Here is a 20,414-nt window from a genome sequence, read left to right as displayed (position 1 = left end):
GAAGCTACGGCACAGAAAGGATTAAGAACCCCTGCAAACCCTATAAATTTTAGCTCTTAATTTCTATGAACACACCATATACATATAAAGTTCAAAACAGGCAAAACAAATTCACGGTTAGTTCGGGATAGGGGCTAGTAGTGACAGGATAGAGAGGCTTCTGGAGTGCCAGTAATATCCCATTTCTTGACCCAGATGATAGTTACACAAATGTATTTGTTGTGAAAATCCATAGAACTGTACACATATAATTCTATGCATTTTTCTATATGCATGATCTATCTTGGAAAAACAGTTTAAACATATTTTTAGATAAGATAGACTTGAAGCTGTATTTTGGAGCTTCATTATCCTGGTATTGGAATGCAGTCAATTTTAATTTTAATTTTCTAACAGGTTAAGTCCCCAAAGGAGTTTATTAAAAGTAAGTAAATGAATAAATAAATAAATAAAAAGAGGAAAAGTGATGGTGTCTCTCTGGCTTCCAGAAATTCTGACTTAGTGGTTTTGAAGTGCTATCTAGGAATCTGCATTTTAACATTCTGGTTAAAATTTTTAGGTGGTTAGCTGCACTTTTAGGTGATTCTAACATTTTGTACTCTGAAAGCACAACCTTAGATTAAAAAATTGAATGAAAAATGAAGACAGGTAAAGCCCGGTAGCTTAGAAAAGGAAGCCTATTTTATAGATATTTTGATTTGGAAGAAACCACAGTGGTAGTATTTTCTTGAACTTCTCATATTCTTTCCACAATATTCCTGACAGATGGGCATCCAATTCTTGTGTACTTATTTCCATACACAAAATAAACTAATCTGTTCTTCCACATGAATCCCTAAGTTACAAGACTCTTCGTAGTCTCTTCTTCTCCTGGCTTTACAGCCTTAGTCCCTTCAACCATTACTCTCCAATGTCTCTAAATCTGCTATTCTGCTTGGCGCACGGGAAGTACTATGTTAAGTGAACGGTGCCACATCACTCTAAAACAGTAGGATCTGTCCCTTCACTTAAACAACTGACTAAACCAAGCCCTTTCTATAAACGATATTGAATTCTGTTACACCACATCTTGATTTTGAGTCCCATTCCAGTCTTTCTAAATAATTCAGAAAGGGAATACAAACATATTAACAATACTATCCATCTTTTGAGATAAGCACACTAAGCTTTCTTCTGTACTCTGTTAAGGAGTTTTGGGAATACCACATTAAGAACAAAAAAATGAGAAAGAAATCCTAGAAAGTAACCAGCAGTCACAGAAAACAGAAAACAAATGCTGCATAACGATCCAGAAAGAAATCAGAAAGGAACCACCTCTCTGCTCACTTTTATCCTTAACTGTCCCTTAAAAATATCAACCCTCCCCCAACACTTTAGCTTATCATGTATATCAAAAAGCCTCAGAGGAACAAGAAGAAGTTCTGAGCAATCCAAAGCCAACAGGAAATCAACTACCTCAACAACTACTGATCACCTAATATGAGCACCCACAGAAACAAAGATCCCTTAAAAACTACGGAACACCACAACGTAACAGCTGCATGGAATCTCCCTCCAAATTATCATTATCAGAAGGAATGTATCCCACCATCCACTTTGTTGTCAAAAGCCATTATATACAAGCTGTGAAAATTAGTAAGATGGGTCAGTTATTTCAGGACATGCTATAAAGAACACTGGATTAGACTCAAAATTTTGGACTCTGACCATGTGATGCACATGATGCCTAAAATCGATTTACCCTTATGCCTCAATTTCCCTACACACTCTGCTTCTATCACAGAGATTCTGTCAAATAGAAAACTATTCAAACGTGTTAGTTATAAAAATACTATTAAATAACAGCAGAAAATGTTACAGGAACACCAGGCTGAAATATACTCGAACTGAATGAAGACCCTGTTTATTGACCACCCAGTTTCTCTGCCTGGGAAACAGATGGACAGGCAGCAAAGTGTGCCCGACAGGATGACAGGAAGGGGACCTGCCACACCTGAAGGGTAAAAGTGAGACAGAAAGGTGGGTTAAAGATGTCAAAGTTTGATGTGCAAGGTTCACTGCTGCTACAGTATGATCTTTTCTTCTTAATTAAGGGCAATAAAAAGAGTGAGTGGAAATACGTAAATCTCCAGTCAAGTGAGTTTTAGCCAGGAACGCTGACACTGCAGACGCGATAGTTCAAGCATCATTGTGCTTTGCAAAGAGAGCTAGCATCATCATCAGGGTCTAAGAAATGCTCACTTGTTAAGCGCCAGTGTACCTTGGAATGTATGTATAATAGCTGTGGTTGTTAGAAAAGGCTGGATTAAAATTTAGAGATCCAAGTTCTAATCCCAGAGCTTTGCTATTAAACTAAGCAATATAACTTTGTTATGTAAACTTTTGCTAGGATTTACCTAAATATTAGGAAAAGACTATCTCTAGGCTTTCTTCCAGTTTTTAAACTGTAACACTATTTTACAGACGTATAGCTATGAACTCATAAAATCTAACCTAAATATATTAGGTATTGATATAAATGTAAGGTACACACATTTATAACCAATGACACAGACGCTGAATGTCCTGAAGACAGCATTATATTAGAAGCTCCAGTATAAGACGGGGCTTAAAAATGTGGAAAATATATTAGATAAAGTGCATCAGATTAATATTAACAAGATCAAGTTTCAAGAGGGAAAGCCAATAATTACCATCTTTGTTATTTAATCTATCCCTTAAAAAATACACTGATATTTACATTAAATAATTTTCAAAAGACACGCTACTAATCTGAGTTTCCAGATAATTAATTTTTTTTATCTCTTAAATGCAGTTAAGAATGACAGACAACTTATACTTTTAAATAACACAAAGCCCCCATTTGAAATGTAGGCTCTCTCAGAAACCCTCAATGTAAAGCCCTTCAAGATGGAAGTGCCTAGGAAGCAAACTTAATTTTAAATGCTTTTCTCCAAACACCCTTCTTTAAAACAAAAGTGTAGACTGCCATTAATTTTCAGTTAAAAAAAAAAATACATGGAAGGGCAGAAAATGCCTACAGGAAAGCCAGCTCTAAATTCTGCATAACAAAATTAACACTCACATTTTGGTTACCTAACATGAAAGACATTAGAGCGCACTGAGAGATAACATGTTGGAAGTTCTGGGTTCTGGTTGTTAGCTCTGCCACGAAGAAATCAAGTGATCTCTTAACAGCCTGGCTTTCTCATTTGTAAATAAAGGGAAATGGTAATGACCTGTAAGGTTCCATTTCGACTCTTAAGTATTTCAAAATTCTTATGGTCACATTTTTTAGCTGCTTGAAAACAGGAACAGAAAACTGATTTTGCCCCCCTTCCCACATGATCATTCTCTGCCAAGAAAAGCTTGAGTCTTATTTTCATATTTTCTTCCAACCAAAAAATAATAATAAATAAAAGGAGACATATTTAGTGTTTGTGCATCTTCGAATCAGACACTATTAATCATTTCTTTTAAAATTAAATTACCTACCTCACTGGGTGTTGTGAGGATTAATTCATTAGTGTTTGTAAAGCACTTTGAGATCCTCAGGTCAAAGGCGCTATAGAAGTGCAAAGTAGTAGTATTATTACTAGAGTCTTGCTTATTTAAGGAATTTCACAATCCTTTAAAAGCTAACTCTGTGTTATGATTTAGACATCTATTTGTAAAACCCTGCATTTTATCCACATTACTTTTAACTCTTCTTGAATATCTTATAGATAGACAGGGGCAGAATGTTTGGAAACAAATGATAAAGGTTTAACTTTGATCTACAAATGGAGGGAGAGACTAAGGGAAAATCCATTGTGACAAATTTTGTTCAGCATAAAATTTTAGTGAGAAATCTTGTCAATCAGATTTAGAAGTGTGCCTAAGTTGTACCCAAAACAAAACCAAACCCTACTTTAATCACAGATTCTGTAATGAGAAATTCCTTTCTTCAAAGAGAAAGGGAAACAATTTTCAAATCAACTCCACTTTAAGAGGGGTACTGAGCTTATAAATTACGTTACATGCGTATACATGCAACTGTCATTTAAAACCTTTATACTTAAATCACAGTAATAGTATTAGTATAAACTGATGTCAAAATAATTAAGCAGCTTTTTCTTTAAACTACGCTCCCACCCCCAATTACACAAAGCAAACTATGCACTGAAAAGATGTCAAAGCAATTTTGCTTTTATGGAATTTTAAGAGGAAAAAAAAAAAGAGGGCCAAGGCTTTAAAACCAGTTAAAATCTTTTATTCCACACTTCCCACCCCTTTCTCTAACCAAATCTTCTCACAATTAAATCAAAACAACACACACACGTACACATACACACACACAGAGCTAAGAGAATCAGAGCCATCTATACATTGGATACTCTGCTCGATAAACACACTTTACAAATCTGCCAACATCCTCTGATGAGATTCTCCAGCATAAGCTCCAGTCCCAAGAGCAAACTGAAATTTAGATATTAAACTTTAAATACTTACCTCCTGCTCCTGTTGAAAGATGACGACTCTACCACCTTTATCTCCGGTTGCTAGTAATTCTCCAGAATGATTAAATTCTACTGTAGAAATTATATCTGCTGTATAAGTGAAACAAAAATGAAAAAAAAGACATTAGTTCTTTCTCAACTCACTATAGAGTTTCTTAATGAGAACTTAGCATGTTTTTCCTAATATATTCCAAGTCTATATATCAACCTGCCATCAGAAATAAAGTAAATCTAAAGTTCTTTCATGAATATTTTGGTTCACCCAGAAGAAAAAAAACTCCCCAGAGTAAACCAGTGACACTATTTTAACAAACAGGAACACGACAAATAATAAACACAAGCACTTTATTAATATTTCACTAAATTCATGAATGTAAAGAAATCAACAATTTGTGAAACATTCTATGACAGCACCATTAAACATTAATATCGATAATTATTGTGCTAATTTTCTTTCTGATATACTTTTGATAAGCTTCTTTATGCAAACCCAAAAATGGTCTATAAAATTAAGACAGATATAAATAAAATGGGGAAATTTTTAAAATGTAAAAATAATTGCAGGTGGAAATTTAACAATCATAAATATATAAATTAAAATTATGGCTTCTTAAACAAATGTTTGCAAATAGAACACACTTATACCAGCAATGCTTTGTGCTATGCACCTTCAACATGCACAGCTCTTCTTGTGGCTCCCAAACACAGCAGGGGCTACTAGAATCAGTCATGTTACACCCAAAGTCGGTGCTAACTTCACAGTCAAGTTCAAATAAAATTATCAGGGTTTTTTTCCTTGCTTTTTGACACCAGAGCCATTTTCCTAAAGAAAAAAATCTAAGTTACAGAATTGGGCATTAAGATAAAGCAATTACACTAAACAATTCACCATTTTCACAAGCATTATGCCATATTAGGAAAGACCCTATCATATGCATGTTACATGAACAATCAAACTTTTACCATAAGAGAAGGGTCATTTTCTTGCCTATATTAGCTAACTGTAAGAATTTTAAAATGTAACTTTATATAGTAAAGAACACTGTATACTTTAAATTTTAAAACTTACTGACCAATGTATTGTATCATATCAATAACCTGTCCAGCACAGCATTCTACCATTTTTTCATTTTAGTGATTTTTCCAAGTTCAGCTTGATTTTAGAAAGCTTTCTTTGCTTCCTCCATTGTCTAGGTCCAAGGCACCTTACCTTTTTGGAACACTCTGAGAACCTACTGAAAGTTCACATGCTCTCCCAAGAAACTGTACATATTTAAGTACACACAAAAATTTGCATATAATTTCAAAAGGTTTGGACAGCATCCCACCTCCAGGTTAAAACCTTTAGCCCAGACAACTCACCGTGGCCGGTGGTATCAGGAGGAAAGAATAAATCTAGTGTTTACACTACATGCAAATGCAACACCACGGTGTAAAACTGAATATACTGTACTATTCTGTAAAGCCCAATATCAATAAATACTTAAAAGCCATTCTATTAGGTGCTCTGTACTGTATTTACCTCTGTAGTAAATATAATAAAGGATTAAAAACATACATAGTCCCTGCACTTAAAGCACATTATAGTATAGTTACAGAGAGAAAGTAAGTAGGAGCTAACAATATCAGAACAAATAGTTACATCTTATTTGAAGGTTAGATTCTAAAATCAGGGAATAAGGTAAAAGCCATACATAGTAAAAATTATCTTTAAATTCAAATCCCTCAGACAGGCACCACTTTGGAAATGCAAACTCTTTCTCTTGTTCTTTTAAGTCCAACTCAGCCAATTTTCCCTACAGCATTGATAGTCTGTGGTTTCTTTGGCTAACTCATCAAATGAACTAGTTAATTTGAATATAAAGTCATGCTTCACCAAAAACACCTTCTCTCTCGACTGTAGTGTATGCTCTTGGCTTGGTGAAATGCTCACACCCAATACCAACTCCAGATTCATTCTCCTTTTCACTCAATGGAATAACAGGAAGAGTAGGCTCAGTATTTAAATTATTTCCTCTTTCCCCAGGTCCAAATTGTTGCAACCACCTAAATTAATTCCTTGTTAGGTAGATGAACTATTACAGATAAGACTTAACAGGGCATATGTCAGTGATCACGGTATGACCAGCCTGGCTGGCCTCTCTGTTGGGCAGTAGTAAAAAGCAGGGAGGACAGAATGCTGCAGGATGGGCTCCATTTCTAATGGGGAGAAATGTCGATCTTCCTTAGGTGAACTGGACAGGGGGAAATCTAGAGGTGATTAAGTCAGTAAGGAGATCATTATAATAAGAGGATTGAGGAGATCTGGGATGGGGGTGGTGGCAGTAGGGATTCCACACCTGTATTATTCTTAGAGACAGAACAAGAATCAAGGAATAAAACAGCAGGCACAATACCCCCAAGTACTGAAGACGTTACTGACTCACATAGCTGGTTATAATGAGGTCACTGAACATCGGATGGGGAAGGGAAGGAGACGTGTGTGCACATGCATGGGGGGAGCACATGCAATGGGGTGTGGAGGGGAGGAAGGAGAAGAGGAAAAGACCAATAATTTAGTGCAGGACGCAACAGGAATAGTAAGACATCTGCCCTTACGATGTGTCACTTCTTATGCTAAGAATGGTTATTTTACAACAAGAGCTTCAGAGTAAAGTGAAATGATACGTGTTTAGTACCAAACCAGCTTTGCAGCAAGGGTACAAAACTCTAAGAGGTACACTTGAGACAGGCTGAGGAACCCTAGAAACAAATGGCCTACACAGTGAGAGGCTGAACGTCAGGAAACGACAAGAAACAAAGATCTATACCATAAAAGTCAACCCACTTTAAATCCTTGAGGGAGAGAAATATTGAGTGAAAGGCATACAATTTTCTCATTTTAGATATTTTTAAGACACTACTGTTTGTGACTATCTTGCCAAAAGCCAATGAACAAACAGAAAATTTTAGAAATAGCTAACCAAGCCACTGACGCTTAGTGAGTAGTGTAGAGGAATTTTATTTGGGGGAGGGGTGGGCAGGCAGACTCATGGCCTCCTTGCTGTGATTTTTATACTGCACATATTTAATATAGCCATATTTCAGATAAGTAAATTATTTTCCTGCCTTGTATGATGAAGTTAAATAGGTACCACGCCATGGTGTTCCCTCCTCCTTCCCCACAATAAAAGAAAGGGGAGAAAAGAAACACCATGATTTCTGGATGCCTGGCCATCCACACATGTGTGAGAGAGCCACCATACACACAAGCACCTATTAAATCTCCAAGTGTACGACTGCTTTTAAAGTGTTTTTGAGTTGTAAAATGCCTAGATCTCACAAGGTCTCACTGAGAATATGACATATAAAAATGATGAATAAAAGGGAGAATAAGATCAAATTCTGCTTTGTAGACCAAGAAAAATATCCAGGAATCCGTTATGGAGTATGCTATGAAACTGAGCTTTGAGCTGTATGTGCTTCTACACCCTGGCGTGCCAAGAAGGGGATATGGGTTTGCCTGGATACGGCAAGCACCCAAACCTGTAACCTCCAGTTCTGAGAAAGCTCTTTACCTCAGTTTACCTCAGTGTGCCATACAAACATTTCTGTTTTCAAGTGTGCCAGGATGTGTAAAAGATGAGGAAGCATGGCTCTAAAAATAGTGCTCCCACATCATGTGCACTGATACCCAAATGAGGTTGGTCAAATACTGCTATCTATGTATTTGAAAGTAACAGTAATTCTGCTCCTAGAAAATATTCTTCTAATGTTCTGATTCCTATGCCATTGAAAAATATTACAGAGTAGATGACTGCAGGAAGTCTACAACACTGTTCGACAGAACTCTCTCGTTCCCATGGAGGTGTCCTATATCTGCGCTGTTCAATACAGTAATCGCTAGCCACATGTGGCTCCTGAAGTTTTAACTTTAGCCGTGTGTCTAGGGGCTATCATACTGGACAGCCTAGGTCTAAAACATTACAGAGTGGACACTGACTTCTACTGCAAAGCCAAGAATGCTGGAACTAGGAGAATTCTGAACCTTTAAACAGTGCACTATGCGTAAAACAGAACTACCGTGCACACACACACCCAGATTGTTACCTCAAGGAGCAGGCTGAAAATATAAATGCATTTCATGAAAATTTAGATTCCTGGATACTATTTTTAAAACAAACGGTTAATGAAAGCCTCAAAAACTTGAGAACACTTTACTCTTGAGATTAAAGTCACTATCATATACTTTAAAAAGGCAAAGACATTAACCTCACTGTTAGAGTCATATTACTGAACTCAAGGCAGGGTCCGGTATAACACATCAACCAGGTCTGTTCTCATAAACCAACAAAAAACTTCCTCTTCTAAAGAGAAAAATAAGAATCTTTCCGGGGTTTCCCTGGTGGCGCAGTGGTTGAGAGTCTGCCTGCCGATGCAGGTGACTTGGGTTCGTGCCCCGGTCCGGGAAGATCCCACATGCCGTGGAGCGGCTGGGCCCGTGAGCCATGGCCGCTGAGCCTGTGTGTCCGGAGCCTGTGCTCCGCACCGGGAGAGGCCACAACAGTGAGAGGCCCGCGTACCGCAAAAAAAAAAAAAAAAAAAGAATCTTTCCTATGACCAATAAAAATGTTATTTCACAATGGAAAAAAACACCTGTGTTAATCATCTAAAGAACATTCTAATACAGTTAATAAAAAGGAAGGACTCTATCAGAACATCAGACAACGGTCCTACTGTGCCTTCAGTCAACACACAGCCATTTTAGGCACACACTAAAGCAAGATTTAAAAGGCACAATCTGATTTTTGGTAAGAAAACTTAACACAATGTTTTTGACCTTTGTTATGATATTCTATATACTATTAATAAAAACCAAGGAATTTATAATGTGTTACACAAAATGGAACTCTTAATTTCTTCCAACCTCTTCGTTCTAGACTGTCAGCGCCCAGGTTTCCTCCTAAGAAGGTGAAATAATCACTTTCTTTTGGGGATGGAACGGTAATTGGTGGTGGTGGGAATGACAACAGCAGTGTTACTGGTCTGTTTTCACTTCATCAGGCACACCACACCATCCCCTTGTTACCTACCTTCTCTATTTCTTATGTACTCTAATAAACAGAATAGGACACCATCAATCAGACAACCGAAGGTTCAAAAGTATAACACGCTCAGCATAAAAATCAGATGAGGGAAAATTAATAGATAGTATCTATAAATGGTAGTATAACAATAATGACTAAATATTAAGTGATCAAATTATTATTAGCTCTGACATTCTCTAAATACTTCAACTCCTGCACTGTAAGACACTTTATGGGGTTACTCATTGATTTTATAATTCCATTTCAGGACTACAGTCCAAATAAATAATTTGAAAGAAACCAATTAAAATTAGTACCAACACGGTTATAGGTGAATTATTTACATACAGGCATACTTCATTTTATTGCACTTCCCTTTACCATTCTTCGCAGGTACTGCGTTTTTTTACAAATTGGAGGTTTGTGGCAGCCCTGCGAGGACAAAGTCTATCAGCACTATTTTTCCAACAGCATTTGCTCACTTCCTTTCTGTGTCACATTTTGGTTATTCTCTCAATATGCCAAACTTTTTCATTATTATTATTATTTTATTTTTAACAGTGATCTGTGATCAGTGATCTTTGATATTACTATTGCAAAAAGATTATGACAGCATTTTTTTAAAATAAAGTGTTTTTTCAATTAAGGTATGTACATTTTTTTTTAGACATAAATGCTATCGCACACTTAACAGACTACAGTGTAGTGCAAACAACTTTTATATGCGTTGGGAAACCAAAAATTTCATGTGACTCTATTTACTGCAGTCATCTGGAGCCAAACCCTCAATATCTGAGATGTGCCTGTTATGAAATAAGCTGAACGTATTTCAAACATCCGATAATGAGGAAATATAAAAGTAACCTCTAGTACACAGGTTGGAAAATTATGGCCCACCAGCTGTTTATGTAAATAATGTTTTATTGGAACCCAGCCATGACCATTTGTTTATATATTGTCTTTGGCTGCTTTCACTTGACAACAGCAGGGTTGAAGAGTAGAGACAGACTGAAAATATTTACTATCTGGCCCTTTACAAAAAATGCTCCTCAACCCCTGCTCTAGAATATTAATATAATTGGATATTAACATTAAATGAACAAAAATGACTTATGTGGGTACAGAGACACAACAAACTAATGTCAAAGCACACACTGTCTACAGACAGGTACAACTATAATGTGCCAAGCACTATACTAAGTGAGCATTTACATATATCCTCATTTTATCCTTCTAATACCACTATGATATAGACATCATCTTCAATTAATAGGAGTGTACGAAAGCACGGAGAGATTAACTAACTTGCCTATCACACCTCTGTCAAGTGTCAGAGCCAAGATTCAAATTTAGCAGGTGTGAACAATCATATGGATAAGGTGGCAGCACAGAATCCTATAAATCACTGGATGATGAATAAAGAAATAATATATGTGTTCAGTTTACTGCTTCTTTTTCATTGCCAAAATGTCCGTGTTCAATAAAACATTTAGAGTCAAACTACATCACCTTTATACTATTTACTAATGACCACATTACAGTTACTTGTAGCCCTACCATAAAACTGAGCATTTTTTTCAGCACCTGCTATATTCAAGGGGCTGGGTGATCCAGTCGAAATTCTACCGTCTAAAGGGGCTTAAAGCAGAATGTAATCACAACAGATAAACAGTTAACCAAGAAAAGATTTAGTAAATGTTTAAGAGAACCAAAGAAGGAATATTGTAAGGCAAAATAAACAATTATAAAATGAATTCTAAGCATAAAGACTGAGTAAATATATAAAGATGCTCCCTTCATTTTAAAAATAAATGGGGAGGAATCAACTAGAATAAGCTGCTTACATATTTTTACCCATCTGGATTATAGATTCCCAAAAGTTTCACTTGAAACAGTTAACATAGCATCCACTGAATGCTGACAAGCCTGATTCTGTATTTTTCTCAATATGATTAGTCTTTATTTTAAAAAAACTTTTTTACTGACCTAAGAGAATTTTTATTGTTAAATACAGATACACTTTTTAATGAAACAAGAATGTGCAGTATTTTTTCAATAAAATTATGTCAGATCACAAACATTTTTACTTAATCCTAAATTTAACTTAACCTGGTCCAACCTGTTATTCTTATTCCGCCCAGAAAAAAATGCATATACTTTAACCCGTGTCGCAAATTCACTTGCTCACAAAAACATTACTGAGCACTTACTGTGCTATCACTGAGACATCAGTATTAAGAGCCCCCCCATAAGAGCAGCTCACACTTACACAGTGCTGGGTACTGTGCTAAGTACCCCTCAATATGATTAGTCTTTAAAGCTAAGTAACACAGAAGAAAATTTTAAAGGTTAAAATTCATAAAATACTATAAACATTGCTGCAGCAAATAATTCTAAAAAATTCAGGCCTAGCTACTTTATGCATCACAAGATAGCATAAATCTCATGACAAGAGGTTCACAAAAATTCTATGAATAACCACTGTTTCTTAAAATTCTACATTTTTGATATTATCTCAAAAGGGACTGCTCTGACGAAAAAAGCAAGCGTCTGCGAAGACTTGCTGCAAGAGCACCTGCCAGCGTGGCCTTCTAGGTATCAAATGAAACTTTCACACCTGGAAGAAAATGAGCTTATTAGCAAGTTGACTATACTGAATCTTGCCTTTTTGCAAATAATATTTAATTTCCCACAAAACTCTACTAGGTAATCAGTCTCCTTTCCTTTTTGTTACATTTCAGTTAAAACAAAGCTTAACAAAGAACACTACAGCTAACTGCATAAACGAAGATGTCCCAAAAAAATACCAATAAAAATGTGAAGTTAACTTTGCACTTCCTCTTTCAAAAGGCTGAAGTGAAAGACAGAAGTCAAAATTAAAAATCTGTAATTGAAAAAAAAAAAAAAATCTGTAATTGGTCTTCCGCTTCTGGCCATGCGGGAGTAAGACAATCTGGATTCAACCTCTAGCTATGAATGACTAGAAAACGGAACAAAATATATGAAACTGTTTTCAGACAATGGACAACATGGAGTTTAGGACTGTGAACCCTTAGAGAAGAGTAAGTGAGCCCTGTATTTGCCCTAACTTACCACCTGGACAGTGCAGTGAGTCAGGAAGAATCCAAACATAGGCCAGCAACCTCACCGAGCTGTGGAGTCAGAAACTGGGGGTTAGGGAAAGCCAAAGCAGCTAGATTTTGTGGATAGAGTACAAAGAGAAAGTTCAAGGGATCTACAGAGATCACTAAAAATCTTTGGTTTAGTACTGATCTGAAGACATGTGGTGTGCCACTCCACAAGGCCTAGAAAAGAACCATCAGAAAGTTTACAAGTGTTCAGAATAAAGAGGTCTCCCCTTCAGTCAGAGTAAAGAAACCTCATAATTAATAAGGCATGCGGTAGAGTCCTCAGAAGGGTATCACCTTAGTGGTGAGACTAAGTCAGCACCATATTGAATTTGTCCTGACAAAGCTTAAAAGCAAACATTGAAAAACTGATCTCAAGTAACTTAACCACGTGCAAGGACGGAATCCGACAACAACGTAAATTCACGTCTGGCATCTAAAATCACCAGGAATGTAAGGGTGCAGGAAAATATGACCCATAACCAGAAGAAAAACAAACCAATAGAAACAGAACCAGAAATGACAAAAATGATGGAAGAATCATTTTTAGAAGACAAGGGCCTTAAAATAGCTGTTGTAAAAAAAAAAAAAAAAAGCTGTTGTAAATATGCTCCATGTGCTCAAGACAAAGAAGGAACATCTGAAAATGAAAAGTACACAATTTGAAATGAAAGATACACTGGATAGGATTAACAGATTAGATGCTGCAGTAGAAAAGGTCAAGAACTTGAAGGCCTAGTAACAGAATCAAAACAAAATGATGCAGAGTGGGGGGAGAAAAAGAACAAAGTCTTGATTTGTAAGACAATATCAAGTGTTCTAACATACGTATCACTGCAGTCCCAGGAAAAAAGGTGGGGAATATTTGGAAAAATGACCAGTATGTAAGTGCTCAAGCATGATGACAGTATATGTACAATAATCCAACCAAGGGATAAATGCAGACTTACAAAGGTATACAGTAGTGGCAACTCAATAAACTTCATTAGTTTTTTGTTAGTGATGTGACTGCAAAATCATGAAGAATTCCAACATTTCAAAGCATAATCTTCCCCTGATTTACAAAGTAAACTTTAGTATACACATTAAACACATACTAAAAGTACCAAATAGAGCTGGGTTTTAGGCTTAGAAAATAAAGTCTTTTTCAGCACCAAGAACATTTGGCAGAATATTCTAAATCATGCAGACCATGGAACAACTTCTTCCTGTTCAAGACTGTCCTGCAAACTGCAGAATAGCTAGCATACTCAGCCCATGCCTAGTAAGTGCCAATAATGCCTTTAATCATTGGTAAAATTAGGTGAAAAAAAGAATTCAATAGGACTAGAGTTTTTTAATATGTATATATTTGATAAAAGGTATGGTGAAGATATAATGGTCATAAATCTTCATACTCAAAGATTTTTACTTTATACTTCATATACTTCAGAGTTATTAGGAATAGATGAGTTGACAATAATTAGAGAAGGTGGACAAATCCTTTTCCACACCTGACAGATTAAAAATAGGTAGGGAGGGCTTCCCTGGCGGCGCAGTGGTTGAGAGTCTGCCTGCCGATGCAGGGGACGCGGGTTCGTGCCCCGGAGCGGCTGGGCCCGTGAACCGTGGCTGCTGAGCCTGCGCGTCTGGAGCCTGTGCTCCGCAACGGGAGAGGCTACAACAGTGAGAGGCCCGCGTACCGCAAAAAATATAATTGATACACACACACACACACACACACACACACACACACACACACACACACACACACACACACACACACACACACACACACACACACACACACACACACACACACACACACACACACACACACACACACACCCCTTCATACCAATATAAAAATACGTATTTCTTCCAAAGAGCTTTGCAATTTAAAAAACTCAGGTGCAGCGACAGAGCCCCTTAAAAAATTTTACTTATAAAGACCACATTCTCAATCACAATAAAATTAGCTAAAGATTAATAACCACTGGTTCTAATCAACCACTTAGTAACCTTAAAACTCTAAGGGCAAAGATAAAAATCAGTACTGCAATAAAAATATTTTAAAAGATTTATAGGAACATAAGTATATAAATATTTAAGATAGTATTGTTCTTTTTTAAAAAAAGAGATACAATGATCACTATAAAACAAACCAACTTATAAAAACTGAAAGAATAAAAAACCTGAAATCCCACCACAAGGGATAACCATAGGTAATGAATGAACAATCTTTTAAGCAAACTCATGCAAATTGCAAAATTTGTATGAGATGTATTGATATTTATATATGTTATGACTTCTGTAAGACCAATTTCAGTAATGGAATTAAAATTAACTTTACTCTTTTTTTTTGATCACACAAATAACTACTTTGTAAAAAACTATAGTCATCTACTCTTAACCCCTCTTTTGAGAGAATTTCAGTATAGTATATCCTTCCATAGTTTGTCCACATGTACTTCCCATGCTCAGTACAAAAAAATATCTATTGTGCTGAGAAAGAATGTTATCTACATTATATCGCTGAGTTAAAAAAAAGTTACAAATCATATTTGATCCTACTGAACAGAAACAAAACGATCAGAGCATTACGGAATTGGTGACCAGAGCGTAGACAGGGAGACCAGTAACAGATACATGAATGACAGACGAATCTCTACAAAGTAAAAAAAAGTAATGAGGTAGCACTACACACCACTCAAATGACTAAACTTTTATCTAAAAATTGACAATGGCTGGTGCTGGTATTGAGCAACTGGAGCCCTCACGTACAGTTGGTAGGAATGCAACCCACTCTGGGGGAAAAATTTGGCAGTTTCTCATAAAGCTAAAAACAAACACCATGCAACCCAACAACCACATTACTAGATGTTTACCCAAGTCAAATGAAAACTTATATTCACACAAAAATCTGAATGCAAATGTTTATAGCAGCTTTATTTGTAATCACCAAAAACTGGACACAAACCAAATGATCCTCAACTGGTGAATGAATAAACAAAATGAGGTATATATCCATGCAATGAAGCACCACTCAGCAAAAAAGAAAAAGGAACAAACTACCAATAGAAGCAGTAACATGGATAAAATTCAAAATGCATTATGCTAAGCGACAGAAGCCAGATTCAAAAGGCTACACACTACATGATTCCATTTATCTGACATTCTGGAAAAGGTATAACTACAGGGATAGGCGTGGGGTAGAGGTTGACTACAAGGGGACATGAAACTTTTTGGAGTGACGGACCTGCTTTTTATGTTGACTATGGTAGTGACTGTATGGTTTTTATCAAAGCTTGAAGAACTATACATAAAAGGAGAAATTTCACTGTATGTAAATTATACCATAAGAAAACAAGAACAAAATCCAACTACTGGAATCTCATCTCAGACATGCCAAAATCTGTCTCTTACGTTTTACTTACTGGTTACAAGATGCTTTCCTGCTCTAAAACCTTCAAGGTCCTCTAAGGATTACAGAAGATTTTTGAAGTACTGCCTGGCATTCAATCTCCTCCATAGTATGAAGACCTCCCTTAGGTATACCATCCTACTTCCTAGTACCATAGCACTCACCAAATTCTCTAGTGAAACTGAGGTTTTTACACCTCCCACATACATACTTTTGCCCACCCTCAACTACTCCTTCTTTAGCTTGGATATATTGTCTACCTTGCCTGAAATACCTTCTTTCCTCTCCCCCTTCCTTCAGCCCTTCTGTATGTGCTCCATCAGGGGAAACAAACAAACAGAATTAATTCATATAAGATTTCTGGAGAGGTAGAACTACACCAGAAGATTAAAATCTATAGATGTAATAAAATAAAAATGTGATTTTTACACAATAACTAAATAGAAGACAAGTGGACTAGGAAAAATACTTGTATTTCTAGAAACAGTTCATATAACATAGGAGAACAATTCACAGAAGGGGAAATACTAGTAAAACATAAGGAAAGAGCCAGTCAAATCAAATTAAATAAAATTTTTAACAAGACACCATTTTCTATCTCCTAAACTAGAGGGAAAATACTAATTGTTCATAAGGCTGGTATTTGCCTACACTGTATATAGAAGTATATATTATTACTGTAGAAAACTACTTCATAATTTATATCAGAAGCCACAAAGCATTCATTCCCTTGGAACTTCATGTCACCTCATGTCATAAGTCATCATACTGAAATAATCCAAAAAATTTTAATGCATAAAGATACTAATGTCTTTAAAATATCTAAAATGCTAGAGAATATAAGAAAAACATCAATGTGCTTATCCTGCCAATATCCTTTCACATTCTGCTCTCATTTTCCCTGAAATCCTCCTCTCTTTTCACCCTTTCCCTACAAGCCCTGGCTCTTCATTAACCATTAGGGAAGAGCAACAAGACAACTGGGCAAACAGCCTCAGCTCTGCTATTAAGTAATAATTTGACAGTGAGTAAGTCGATTAATCTTCATGAACTTCAAATTCCTCATCTGCAAAGAAACATTGACAGATGATCTCTTCAGAGGATTTGTCTTGCACAGAGCATGTACACAACATATACTCAGACACTTAAACTCAACACATCTAAGGGAGGAAGAAAACAGAATAATGGCTGGAGAAAATTAACATGCTTTTGTTAGGATGCATAAACTTCTAATATGCAAAAATTGAAGACTTAAAAGAACAACACATCTGCAACAATTGCATAACTCTACCCGTGACCACAGATCTCTGCGAGAGATCTCACTCTGACAAAAATGGATCCCAGATTTATTTCTTAACATGGAACTCATCAACAATAGTGATTTAATGAAAGTTACTTCCAGTTAGTTTTAAGCTAATCAGTGATGAAATAGGAATGGAACCCAGACAATGAAGCTGCTCTGCTCAACTTCAGCCACTGCTGCAGCAAAGCACCAGAGATCCTCATGTCATCTGTCGTTAACTCGCACACCTTCATGAGATGGTATCTTCCTCGCTTTTATACACAAGTCAGAAACTACTTAATACATGTACACATAACAGAAAAGTTCCCCATTTTTCAAGCGTCATGGAACAAAATCTACATAACACAAGAGTTAACTGAGCTGGATCTTTTCGTCTTCTATAAGTTTATTTTATCATAATTTTGGACTTACAGAAGAGTTACAAGGACAGTACAGAGAGTTCCCATCTACACTCACCTAGTTTCTCCTATTGTTTACATCTTACATTACTATGGTACATTTGTCACAACTAAGGGATTAACACTTGAATATGATTACTAACTAAACTCCACAGTTTTGTTCAGATTTCACTAGTTTTTCCCTACTGTTCTTTTTCAGTTCCAGGATACCACATTAGCTTCCTATGGTCTGTGACAATTTCTCAGGCTTTTCTCGTTTCTGATGACCTTGACAGCTCTGAAGAGTACTGGTCAGGTATTTTGCAGCATGTCTCTCCATTTGGGACTGTGTTTTCCTCACAGCCAGTCTGCAATTATGGGTTACTGGCAGGAAGATCACAGAGAGGAGGTGCCATTCTTTTCACATCACATCAAGGGTACATCCTACCAGTATGACTTATTGATGACAACTGGATGACCTGGCCAAGGTACTGTCTGCCAAGTTCCTCCAGTCACTCCACCCCCCTAGAATGTACTCCGGAAGAAATCACTAAAGGGACAGAGAGAGAGAGGGAGAGGGAGTGTGTGTATGTTAAGCTCCATCCCTTTGAGGGGGAATAGCTAGTTAAATTATTTGGAATTCTTCTGTATAGGAAATTTGTTTCTTCTCCCTCATTTGTTTATCCAGTCAATCATTTATCAGTAGGAACTCACAGGCATTAATGTCATACTTTGGGTTATAATCTAATAATATGTAATTATTGTATTGCTCAAACTGTTCCTGGTTGGCCACTGAGAACTCTTTCAGACTGGCTCCTGGGTCCTTCTGACATATTCCCATCCTTCTGGTTTTTTTGAGCACTTCTGGAATATTTTTTTTAATGTGTAACTTTCAGGTATTCTTAATATTACCACAAATTAAAGATGACTTCTAACTCATTCTATAGTTACATACTAAGTTTTAAGAACTGAATTCTCTCAGTTCTGAAGAGAAGTATAAATATACTGAGAACAAAAGGAATAACTAGAGCACCGTAACTAACTCTCATCCTTGGATTATCTGACCATGACTGAGATTTCTATCCTGGAATAGATTCTCATTTGGTCAGCTGAGGTTCTAACAGTTAAGAAACTGTGTGTGTCAGCCTTCTTAGAAGTCTTAGCACATGCCTACAACTTGGATTTCATAATTCTAATCTTCCTGTACTCACTGCTTTTTTTTCTTTTCAGATGTTGGGGAAGTGGAGTGAGAACACAGCAGGCAAACTACTCTCCGTTATAGTCAAGGGACTGCTGTCAAACCATCCTGGCACATAACAGCACAGAAATTAATTCTCATTTTGAGCCAGTTTGTTTCAACACTTAAGAGTTCTCATCAAGAAGCCTGTATTCTTGTAAAGCAAATAACGTCTAATAAAGACATTAAAAAATAAAATAAATGTAAAAAAAAAAAAAGCAGCATGTTACCCTTGTTCGGACACATGACCATTTTCACAGTCTTTTCTCCTCTCTTAATTTAGTATACCCTATGCGGAGAACACTGAACTTCAGGATTGCCCCACACAGCTAAGCAGAATATGATTCACCCAAATTTCTTCTCAAAGGTAACTAATTACTCCCTAGCATAGAAAATACTTTGCTGGATAATGTAGCTATAAAATGCTAGTTTTTTGATAAAGGGTGGGCAAGCTGAAGGTATAGTTATTTCCCTGCAGACCGCTATGATGTTCCTTTGTCACTGTTGACCTCTAGAGGGAGCTCAAAGTTCTTGTTACTTCTTCCCAAAGGTCAGGACACTCCTCCCACAAGTTTGCTGTGGTCAAAACTTAAGAACATTTTATTTCGGCACCCCAAAAAGAAAGTTAAGTGTGTGCCATCCTTTTAGCAATTTCTTGCCCAGCAGAAGTGAGTAAGACGTGACCTGCTCACCTGCTCCTACGGTGAGCAGGCCCCAACCACTTCTGCCTCTCTCCCTTCCCGACTCCTCTTTCCTACTTTGCATTGGCTAGGGCAGATCACTGTAGCCTGAAAGGCTGCAGGGAGGGCGGCACTCCTGCTGATAGTAGCAGCCAGTGCACCTCCACCTTCCTCCCGCCAGGGCACATTGGCATGGAGGTGAGGGGAGGCTGCTCGCGTCTGCTCCAAGGACTGAGGGATCATTACCTTAGCACACCTCTACCACATTCTTGGGGCAGGGAACTTGTGCAGGAAATGACCAGAAGTCAGACTGGTCATTTCCCCACTGTCAAATTGCCATTTCTTCTGTCTGTATGACCCTAAGGAAGTAACTCAGCCCCCTGAAGACTTAATTTCCTCATCTTTAAATACCTACCTCAGAGTTGCTTTTAGGGCTAAACAAGCCATAAATGCAAAGAAATGATCCCTGAATGAGGCGCACAGTAGGCACACTGGTTAAAAGAAGATATGGGCTGGGGTTTGGGCTCTGTTGCACAAAGCAGAAACAAGCAGTTTCCCTTGTTTCTAGACTATTCCAGTGAATCAACCTAGCCTAGGTAAAAAAAAGTTCCCCAAATGGTCCAGCTGAGCTCCCAGGAGCCTGAGGCTAAAGCCCAAACTAGGAACAAAGTATTGCAGCTGCCGGGCTTGCTGCTTCTTTGTAGATACACTCAAGAGGCCT

The 20,414-nt window shown here is 37.0% G+C and overlaps 1 protein-coding gene across 5 annotated transcripts in view; it reads right to left on the bottom strand.

The window, feature by feature from the left end:
• The window catches only part of PPP2R2A (protein phosphatase 2 regulatory subunit Balpha), an 83,449-nt gene that overhangs the window by 24,909 nt on the left and 38,126 nt on the right, over positions 1–20,414 (bottom strand). For all 5 annotated transcript variants that reach the window (XM_060155703.1, XM_060155708.1, XM_060155705.1 and 2 more), the window contains one exon: positions 4,492–4,589. In XM_060155703.1, coding sequence (XP_060011686.1) covers positions 4,492–4,589 — 98 coding nt within the window. The remainder of the gene's footprint in view (positions 1–4,491; positions 4,590–20,414) is intronic.

This window comes from Lagenorhynchus albirostris, chromosome 7 (genome assembly GCF_949774975.1).
Source record: "Lagenorhynchus albirostris chromosome 7, mLagAlb1.1, whole genome shotgun sequence".
NCBI lineage: Eukaryota > Metazoa > Chordata > Mammalia > Artiodactyla > Delphinidae > Lagenorhynchus > Lagenorhynchus albirostris.
This window is presented reverse-complemented; position numbering and strand designations above follow the sequence as displayed.